This window comes from Seriola lalandi, unplaced genomic scaffold (assembly GCF_002814215.2).
Source record: "Seriola lalandi dorsalis isolate HSWRI2012SDOR001 ecotype SW California unplaced genomic scaffold, Sedor1 jcf7180002054360, whole genome shotgun sequence".
Taxonomy (NCBI): Eukaryota; Metazoa; Chordata; class Actinopteri; order Carangiformes; family Carangidae; genus Seriola; species Seriola lalandi.
The window spans coordinates 230,930-241,861 of NW_019524913.1; the positions used below are offsets into that span (position 1 = coordinate 230,930).

The 10,932-nt window shown below is 40.3% G+C and overlaps 1 protein-coding gene and 1 long non-coding RNA gene across 2 annotated transcripts; one reads left to right on the forward strand and one right to left on the reverse strand.

Annotated features, from left to right (window-relative positions):
• The first annotated feature begins 494 nt into the window (after positions 1–494).
• On the forward strand, positions 495–1,686 carry sox32 (SRY-box transcription factor 32). The gene is made up of 2 exons (XM_023408327.1): positions 495–801; positions 1,013–1,686. Exons 1-2 carry the CDS (start codon positions 495–497, stop codon positions 1,684–1,686), a joined length of 981 nt encoding a protein of 326 aa, XP_023264095.1.
• A 240-nt stretch (positions 1,687–1,926) lies between these two features.
• Positions 1,927–7,419, reverse strand: LOC111656608 (uncharacterized). The gene is made up of 3 exons (XR_002760879.2): positions 7,063–7,419; positions 4,929–5,110; positions 1,927–3,895 (listed from the first exon to the last, which is right to left on the reverse strand). It is a non-coding gene; the product is annotated as an uncharacterized LOC111656608 (long non-coding RNA).
• Between the last annotated feature and the right edge of the window lie 3,513 nt (positions 7,420–10,932).

The window sequence follows — 10,932 nt, forward strand, 5'->3', positions numbered from 1 at the left end:
AGCTATTAAAAGGTTCAGCAACGCAAATCATTGTCCAAATACAAACAATTAGTGATTAAAGGATGATTGAATATGATATAAAGTTAGGGGTCGGTTTTATCACTTTCATGTACATTTTGTTTTTCATAGCTACAATATATTTGACCATAAAGAGGGAAAAAGATAAACATTTATTTACTGACTTCAGCACCTACATCTGGGTTCATTTGGCTTAATCAGGAGATTATTCTTATTTAATTTTAATCATTACATAATGGCCTAATTGTGCTTTAAAACAGACCCACGTCTCCCATCTGAAGTTTCGTGAGGTCGTTGACTGGGGCGTCAGATGGGCCTATCACCGACCCGAGAAAACACCTGGAATTCACACCTTAAATCCACTCCTCCTGGCCTCCTATTGGTGGAGCTGCAGCATATATCCGTCACCCGGCATGACCCCGACGATGACAGCGGTCTGCAGCTGAGCCAATAACATCATCACAGTCGGTGTAGCCATGCGTTTCAGCCACGACCCCGCAGCTTTCCAGCTTTGCGCAAACAGCTCCATGTTCGACGGCGAAGATTGCGGATCCGCAGACGCGGAGCAGATGATCGAGATCCGCTCCCCGAGTTCGGGGCCTTCAAGCCCGCTGTCCGTCAACTCGGACTCCAGCTGCACCAGTCCTGTAGCCAAGTCTGCCTCAACGGAGAAGAGGGTCAGGAGGCCCTTGAACGCCTTCATCATCTGGACCAAAGAGGAGCGCAGGCGGCTGGCGCAGCTCAATCCAGACCTGGAGAACACTGACCTGAGCAAAATACTTGGTAAGACTTTGATTGAAAGCCTGAAATGTTACTGACAAGGCCAGAAGTTGCTAAGGTTAAAATGGGCTCCAGGGAAGATTTGTATTCCCTTCTAAAAAAAGAACTCAGTAGCAAAATGTGTTTAAATCAAAGCCCCAAACAGATAAATAAAGTTCACAGTTAAAGTTTTATTATCTGTTATCTGATTATTAACCTCACTGTGTTCCTGCAGGAAAGACCTGGAAGGCCATGTCCTTGGCTGAGAAGCGTCCCTACATGCAGGAGGCTGAGCGTCTGAGGGTCCAGCACACCATCGATTATCCCAACTACAAGTACAGACCCCGCAGGAGGAAGCAGCTGAAGAAAAGCTCCAAGCCACAGACCGCTGAGGCCGCTCTCCCCCCACTCTGCAGCCCAGGCCTCACAGTGCCCTACAACCTCACATACCTGCTCCAGAACCAGCAGCAGACCTTCCCCAGCACGCCTGCTTTCCCGGCTAACTTCACCCCTCTGCACAGCAGCTACCAAAACACTCCAGTGTTCCCAGACACAGCAGCAGCAGCAGCAGAGACCTTCTCAAACAAGCCTGTGCTGTATTCAAATCCGCCTTCATACCTGTCAGAGCACCAGCTGTATTTTGGCAGTCAGCACGGGCACATGCCGTGCGGTTTCTCTGAAGGGTCGCACGTGGAGCAAGGGGAGTCCAGGTTTTACGGGGGCCCGCTGAGTCCTGCTGGGCCGACCCTGGAGTTTTACTTGGAACAGGTTCAGCTGGACATGCTGTACGATCTGGACCGCAGCGAGTTCGAACAATACCTGGGGCCTCCTCCACACAGGCCCGAGTCAGTGGATCCCAGCAGCTACCATCAACAGACCAGCCACAGAGAGGGACGCTCACTATCATAAAACCACCACATATGGTGTATTTATTTAAATTATTTCAGTGTATCACTTGATAATGACTGCTGAAAGTGTATATTGTGTATTTAGGTTTTGACAAGTTCATATATGAAAAGTGTACTGTTTTCCAATGTAATTATAATGTATCAATAAATAACTCTAATTCAACTTATGTCTGGTGAGATTAATAGACTCAAACAATTGAACACCCTTATTATTTTTCTAGATGCCACTAGTGAGTGTTAGAATACTAGACGGTAAATTGATGCAGCAAAGCACAAAACTATAATGATTTTTGGGTCCCGATCACAAAACCACTGGATCCTACACTTCCCATAATGCAACTTGATAGCAACTTTCTGTTAGATCCTCCATGCAACACACCAACAAACACCACACACGTCTGGTATAAATGTACAGTCTGACAGCCCCACCTAATGCCAGCCCCTAATGACATCACCAGGGGTCATCTCAGGTTGTGGTCAAGACTGTTTGTTTGTTTATTTTGGTTTTCTTTCAGAACATCCATATGGATGATCATTTTATTTTATTTTGTTTGGCATCCTCGCTTACAGTTTATTTCTGATCTTTTAATTTTACTGGGTAAAATTCCTATTGATAAATTCAAATTCACAGCTGACAGTCATTTTTCTAGAAATTCTACAGCTGTGAAAATGATCAATACATTTCGGCTCTACTTTACTGTAAGTCCCCATATTGTAACTGTTGACAAATACTGTACATTCAAATATTTTAAATGTTCTTATAGCTGTGTGTATGCTACTTATAAATGCTAAATAGGGGGACTTAAAGTACAGTGTTACATGATGTGCACTTGATTATTGTATGAGGCGTTAGTTCATTTTTCTCAATACGGAAGAAGAAAGGATCACCCTTCATGACTTCATGTCTTAATTTGGTGGAGTTCCCCTTTAAACACTCCTGCACAGGACTGTAAATATCTGTTACATTTAGCAATGCTGGCCCTTTGGCAGAAGCCAAACTGTTGACACACTGTTTTATCTCCATCCACACGTCTTTCTTAGCTCACAGAGGGAAATAGGGCGTCAGGGGCATAAACTTCCCAACTTCCTGTTTCATTTTAAAACATTTCACAAAGGCTCTAAAAATATGCCCAAAAATCGACATATCTCCGAACTCATTCGGCTTTGGCTGCCAAATGTTTACCCATTTAGGAAAATGTTTACTTCCATGTCCCATATTTTCTGTGTCAGAGCCTCAAGGTTGGTTGAAATCTGTTCTGGACAGATGCAAGACCGGGACGCTCCAAAATGTCAGGCGCTGCAAGGACTAAACTTTTTCTTCCTTTTTTAATTTTATTTTAGTTAAAATACCAATCTTTAGTTTTTTTTCCAATTATGAGCATTAACAACTACACACTACAAAATCTGCACAGACTTGTGGAGAAATAAACATTTCATTTTATAGATGAGAGCAATGTCTAAAACCCAATAAATATACATCTTTACATATAATATGAATAGAATTTCATATTGTATGCAGTGTTATCTTTGTAGAACTAGATCAGTTTCAACGTCTAACTTCATAGCTAACTTTTTAAAAAGTCTTTTTTTTAGGTATCACTCTGGATTCATCTCATCAATGACTGCAAAAAAAATGCCCAAAACACAGACAGATATATTAATTTCAGCGAATGTATTGGGTAATAACATTAGTTTTATCGTACTGACTACAATTCATCATCAGAAAACGTTTTTAAAAATTATTATATAGTCATCAGAGTATGCATTTACATCATTATGTCCAGTCAACCCTCTGAAAAGACAATTCAAAAATATATTTACATATGAGAACTCCACTGTAAACATATCACAAGAATGAATTTTCTGCTGTTAACTACTGAAAATAAAAATGGCTCTTAAAGCTGCAGCACACACTTCAAACACTTCACTCGAGTTCCAGAAATGGCTCTGTCCGGTTGAGCACAGCTAATTATACAACCAGATATCACAACTTAAACTGTGCTCCACCAAACTGCACAGACAAGACAGCTTGTGTCCTTTTGAAATGAGTCTGCAGAGGGAAATGTTGTGAGTCAGTGATGGAAAGCAGATCTTAAAGTGCTGGAAGGAAATGAATGGGCACAGTGACTGAGGGAAGGATGACCTTGCTTTGGAGGAGAGAGCAGAAGAGCTGATTAGGAAAGTGAAGACCTGCTGCAACCCACCGCCACCTGAATGAGCGGAAGAAATCTGACGTCAGTTCAACTCCCAAGACAATATTACAAAACACACTGCAATGTGAAATGTAGAATGTCCTGCAAAATATTTGGTGCAAAAGAGGTAGAATAATATGACAATAACATCTACTCTGTCTTTATTTTCCTTGTTTTATTAACTTGAACCCAAAGCCTTTAAGTTCAACTTGTTTTTCTCAAACTTTGGCCCCTCAGCAACAATTAATGAGCAGCCACAGGAACTTCCTGAAGGAAAAACAACTGGATGATATCAGTGTTTCAGGTGAAAATATCATCAACAATAAACAGCGGTGGAAATGGCAGCTGAACAAGTCAGATATGTTTTGTTACAGTTATGAAACTCATAATTTTTCAAATATTTACAAGACTATGTTTTTAACAGGCTTCTGGTTTATTAAATGATATAAAACAACTGAAACTGAAACTGGAACTATAACAGGCAAAATGATTCCCTTCTTTAAATGTAAACTTGTATTATGTTGTGATTTAATTAAGTTGAAAAACATGAGATATGCAACAATCTCCTCCTTTAACAGCTTTTAATTAGCATTCCTCGTAGCTAGATTTTACATTTGTTATCGACAAACAAATCTACATATTCTCAGGTTGTTTCTCAGTTATTTTAAGGGCAATGACTTCAACAAAAAAAAAAATAGAATAAATGGAGTTCTTGATAATCTATGAAACAGTTATGTCATCTCCATATTGAGTTATTTTGGTACTCCAAAAATTGATGCTCATGTTAGAAATCTGCTGGAAAGCTCACATACAAATATCTGATCTTATCACCAGTGAAGAATGTGAGGAATCTCAACATGTCAAACATGCAAGAAACATTCCTCAACCATAAAATACTTTCCTCGTTAGAGATTAAATATATAAATATGCCCAGCTCTGTATGCCCAATATTGACTCGAGTTTATATCAAACCTAAAAATAGATTTCCGTTTACTAACCTGTAGCATTCTTGAGATTTCGTGAGCACATAATGAGGTTTGTCTTGTCTTACCTCCCACATGAAGGTCATCAATAGTTTCCTGTCCTGAGTGCAGTTTGGGTAAATTCAAGGCTGCTGTCTGCAGATAATGCTCATCCGAGTATTATCCTGCAGGGACGTCTGCTCTGTCTGGAGTTGAGGAGGAAACTCAAACAGGAAGAGGCCTGAAGTGACATACCCGACAGTTTCTCATCCTAAAGAAATTATAGAAAGGAGAAGGTTTCGTTAATCCTCTCTAAAAGTGGAAAATAATAATTCCAATGAGAACAGGAATTTCTGGTTGAATTAAATGTGTCTGTCTGATCACTTAATTATGAGTGAGTCTAATCAAGTACTAATTAGGCCTATCAGATTACTATAACCTCATCAGACCAGTCCTGCATTGGAGCTTCAGCAGCTTTTCACCTGTATGTCTCACAGGTTGCATCTTCAACCGTTGTGTCACTTCAGATAATATCAAGACACTGCTTTTAATGCAGTCTGTAGCCTAAGGACAATACAGTACCAAAAATCTTTATTGTCCACCATAGTGGAAATCTGTCTTTGACTGCAGTATACAGAATGAAACATTACAAATGACAACACAGAAAAACAAAGAGTTACTGGTTTGTAAACCATACAGTGCTTTCCACCAAAAGCAGCAGCTAACACAAGTGTGAGCCAGCAAAAGTAAAATAGTTATGTAACACATTTAAAATTCCAGTTGCATTCTGAATGAAACACTTTTTGTAAGTATTATTTCCTGCCAGAGGTGTCTTAAAACCTTTAAAGTGTCAGTTCACCTAAGTTTAAACATATTTCTTCACTCCAGGAGTGGCTGGATATATTTGGTTTTATTTGCCCAAGTTTTGAGATGTCAGTCTCTGAGATTTCTGTGTCCAGCCCATCACAGCTTAGATAAAATGAATTTGATTTGTGGGCCTCAAAGCATAAAAAAGGACATTCAGACACTAATATCTCTTTCCAGAAACCAAGTCCCGGTTATATTGAATAATCCACATGTATTTCTATGAACAGTTTGCATTGGAACTAATTTCTACAAAATGAAATGTCTATATGAAAAATGTTTACTGCAAAATCTGGAAAGACACTACCAGTGGTGGTAGAAGTCTCAGGTCTATTAATCTTAATGTTTTGTAATCATAACTATATACAGCTGGTTTGTTTAATGTACCCAATAATATGCAGCATAATAAAGCCCTTGCACTACCACTAAATACTGTACTTTGAACTATTAGACCAGTAGGGGCCATAAAATCTATGCATAACTGCTGCAATAATTATGCTTAACAACAAGCAAGTCTGGTTTGTATAATCATGCCATTGCAGAAATAATATGCGTTATTTCCATTCAGCTCTCAATTATAAACCAAACTTGAGTGCAATAATCACGTGATGAAGTGTGGTCATGCTAAACACATGATGAAGAATTTTCTGCCTCATCTTTATCTAAGGCAGCCATGGTTTGGTCACTGACAGGTTCAAACATGACTGACTTTGGAGTAGTTGGCTGTGATTGGTTTTTCTCCTGTGATGAACACAGTATATGATCTATCACATTTTCAAAATAAAAGAAAATTCATTCCTCTAACTAAAAGCTCTGGTTCAAAGCAAGAGTATTTTATTCTTTCATTGCTGATGTGGCTTTCTGTTTGGTTCTTGGAGCAAGTGATTTTGGTGCTTTGTATGTTGCAGTTTTATGACTGATCTGAAATCGTCTGTGTCTGCACAATGAACAGCTTCGAAATGTTGGTAAATTCAGCCAATTTGGTTTTAGCCAGGTTCAATCTGTCCCTCACAAAATCAAACCTGAGTAACTAGAACTAAACAAAACACTGTCATATAAACTTATCGATACTATCAAGCATTCCACATCTGCTAGCAAGCAAACAATGAATATGGACTCAACTGGCCTTTCACTTTCGCAAGATTTTCTAATTTATCATATGGTCCGCCGGCCCATCCACGGGCTAACGGAAGCTACCTGAACGTGCTCTTACAGAGTACATGTCAATATACACAGGCTGTACCTCCTTAGATCCGGTAGAGCCTCTAGAATTCAAATATTCAGTTCATTTTGCTAACCACTAGCACATTTATTAATATTACCAACATGGTGTACCAGCGGAGTGTGGTGACTGCCTACCTTTTAGTGTAGGACTCTGCCCGTGACGGTCCACAGATCACAAAAATCAAAATGGTTTCTTCATAAAAGTATTCCAGGTTATGAAGATCCTCCTGAGAAGTCCAAAGCAGACGACGGAGCCATTACTTATCCGCTGCTCTTCCCTTATTTCTCCTGTCCCTCCGTCTGGGGCTGTGTTAGCTGGTCTGCTGTTGTTTGTTAGCTTTCTGGATACAAAATGGAGGCCTCCCGGTAAAGATCGGATCAGATTTCACTTCAGGGGGGTACAGGACAAAACAGTATGGAGGATCTTTGGCGTAACTGAGCGTAATGACGTGTCCTTTACCGTCAGAAAAAGCCTTGAGTTCATATTTCGTGCAACCCGTAGAACCGAAGGGTCTATGTGGCAAGCTTCGTCTCATGCTGCATTCACTTACACTCGGACATCGGAGTTTCACTCTTGCAAACGTCCCACCGGCCACAACTTTTTATTTATAGACTGTTGAATTGGAATGTCCAAAACTGGGGTGGCAGCTGGGGTGGCTAGTTATTTTTTAGGAGTGGCAGCTGCCACCCCGGTTAATCCGTCCCTAAGCTAAACCAAGTGTGCCAGGGCTAGATACCTGAAACTAAAATTAGATGTTTTTACAGATTTCTACCTAGCTGTAATCTCAAAACATCCACTTTTAAGAAAACAAAGTTTTAATTCAGTTTGTTATTCTATGTAACAAAATGAGGCAATAACTAGCTAAAATTCAAACATGACTGAAAAAACAAACTCATGATAACAGTAACATTATCTTAGCAGATCAACAGTAACTGCCATTTCTGCTTTTGACCTTTGGTCATGTGTTTAAACATATTCAGCCGTAGATTAATGTATTATTGCAGCACCAGCATTGTTAAACAATACTTTAACAATGCCTAAAAAGGCATAAAACAACAAGTTAAGTAAAAAAATGTTTAATAGTAGTTCTTGTAAACTAGCCCCTCATGACTCCTTGACAACAGATGATCTGTAACGGGTCCGACAGACACACTGTAGAGAATAGAGCAGCTGGGTGTGCCCCTCCGACCTGCTGGGAAGATACAATACTCCATCAGAGTCTCTTAGCAAGGAGACCGTCAACAAACACTCAGAGGATGATTAACACAAACACAGTCCTCAAACTGGCCGGAAGTGCGTGTGTTTGTTTGTGTCTGGCCTGTTTTTCTATTTCTGTTTAGGTATACTATATGTCATGATTCATATAGACTGTGTATCTACTGCCCATTTTAACTTTAACTTTAACTAACCTTGTGAAAATGAAGCTTTTTACTTCAGACACCTTCATCAGGATGTAAAGTGGTGTTGACAGTCAGAGTCATTCCTACCAGATTATTTTGTGTGGAAATAACGTCACACCTCCTTCCTCAGTGTCTGCTGGTATTTTATGACTCAGTCTATGAGTATGTTCATGACTGTATCTTCAAAGTGTGCATGTGTCATGTGTTATGAGAGAATCTGCTTGTTATTCGTGGTAAAAAAATATACCAACTTGCTGTTTTAGATTTACATGTAATGTGAGTGTGTACATGTGCGTGTTTGCATCGACATAGCATTTCCATACAATGACAACACTGGTGGCACTGTATTGAAGCTTTATCCCATCCATTCCCTCAGTCCCTTCCTCTACCTTCCTCTGCCTTGTCAGCAGGCACCTGTTAGTTTGACGTGGTGTCTTTAACACCTCCGCTGATTGACTTAGCGGTGTAAAAGCCTGAGAGCACACAAGGCTTCTCAGCAGGTAGTGGACTGTGTGCATGCGACAAGCTGGTGGCACCTGAGGGTAATGCATTATGTGCTAAGCTGCTGTAAAATCATTTTGGTTATAATGATTGTTTCCATAGCATCACTGGTGGTTAAAGTTTTCTTTGCAAATATTAAGATTAGCAGGAAAAAGCTGATTCAACACCTAGAAAGAGCTGAGATAAAGATAAAACTCAGACAAAATGCATACAAGACAAGCCCAACATGTCAGAAAAGTGGTAATGATTCGAGCCCCAGCTCTGGCAGGTAACCCAGAGTAAACAGTATTTGGTTTGATTGGCAGGTTATTGTTGAGTCTGTGGGGGCGTTGGGGAAGGTTGGACCTTCTCTCAGGACGTAGCCTCACTTCCCTCGCTCAGAGGCTCTCAGGAGGAGAGCAGTGTGCCTTTTAACTTTTTTATTTGTGCTGTGTTTGTAAAGGCCACATTCCCTGAGCCTGGCTGCAACTTGTGTTATTCTTCCTGTGCTGTTTGCCCCACTCGCAGCTGGAAGGACAGGAAAACCGATCTGGAAAACTACTTCGTGTATGTCATCGGTGATTACAGGACGGCAGCGCCCGCCTGTGCCTGGTATTGGCAGCCTTATGCCTGGGCCCGAGGGGCCGGGGCAGGCCTGAATAATGCTGTCCCAGGGGGACGGCGTTGCGCACCCCTCCTCACTCAAGGCCTCGCTTCTGCTTCCATGCAAGGAACTCTGTGAGTCCATGCAGCCCTGTCAGCACTCTTCCTGTGGAGAAACTGGAGAGGAAGCTCCACCAGGCAGCCTGAGGTGGCTGCAAATCTCCACAACTTTCAATTTCTTTCTTTAATCTTTCCACTTAGAGAGCACTAATGCAGAATGGCCCCTCTCATAAAATATATGTGGAGTATTATTACATATGAATTCACCTGTAAATGGAATTTTAATTTTGTAATTGGTGCTAACTGATCTGTTTGAAGTAATTATTAATCATTCATTTTTTAAAATAAGATTAAATCACAAGTAACAAGTAACAAGTGAGAAGACAGAATAAGGGGTCACTGCATTATAATAAAAGAAAATTACACTTTATTCTGTTTTATGATAAAGTTTTTGAAGTCAGTTGACCTCAATCAAAACAGGTTGAACCACGATGGCAGATCTTTCACTTGTTTCAACAAAATAAGACTTTAATGGCTCAATAACAGACAAAATAAGTATCAAGTGTCAGAAAACTGACATTTTCAAGCAGCTCAAAACTGTACTTGAGTAAATGTACTCTGTGACTTTGCACCTCTGACAAGAATAAGCTTGAGATTTTCAATCATATCATTCATCAGATCAGATTGACTCTGAGTCTGCAGAGAAAAGTGAGAAGTAGTTTCAGGTCCACCACACTTCTGGCATGAGACACAGTAAAATATTCTAATGTCAGATCCTCTTTTCATTGCTTCCTCTTTCCTCTGCTGCCACTTTCCCAGGCAGAGGACCTAGAAGAGCAATCTAGGGGGATCAGGAATGACAAGGCAGTCCGGCCTCCCATTGTATGTGAGCGTTTACTCAGCATGGGAGCGCAAGGACAGTGAGGCTACAAGAATACAATAGGCTCATATTTATTTACTGCTTAGTGGCAGCCAGGGACACCCCCCTTCCAATAGCTGATAGCAGCTTTACAGTAATAGACCTCTAATAAAGACCTCAGAGGGCAAGTAGAGGCTAGACTCTCTGGCTCTGTCCTGGTTAAAAGTATTTAGAAAAAAAAACATTTCAAACCCAACCAATAAAAAAAAGACATGTTTTTTTTCCTATTACATCATTATTATGTATCACAAACAACATAATTCTGAATAAAAATGTGTTGCAATATCTTCTTGTGCCGCACTGCCTTTTGTTATAATTTATCATTTGATTCATACGAGTGTCGAAACACGTTATAAATGTAGGGTTGAATAATTCTAAATATGTTCACAGAGCAGATCCAAACCCTCACACTTCACAGCAGATGGAGTTGCTGTAATCTACACAATGGGACCTATATTTGGATAATTGTACTGGGACATTTCATCTCATTGTATGGGAACGGCAAGAAGAAGCTACAAAAAAGATGCTTGTTTTCAGCTCGA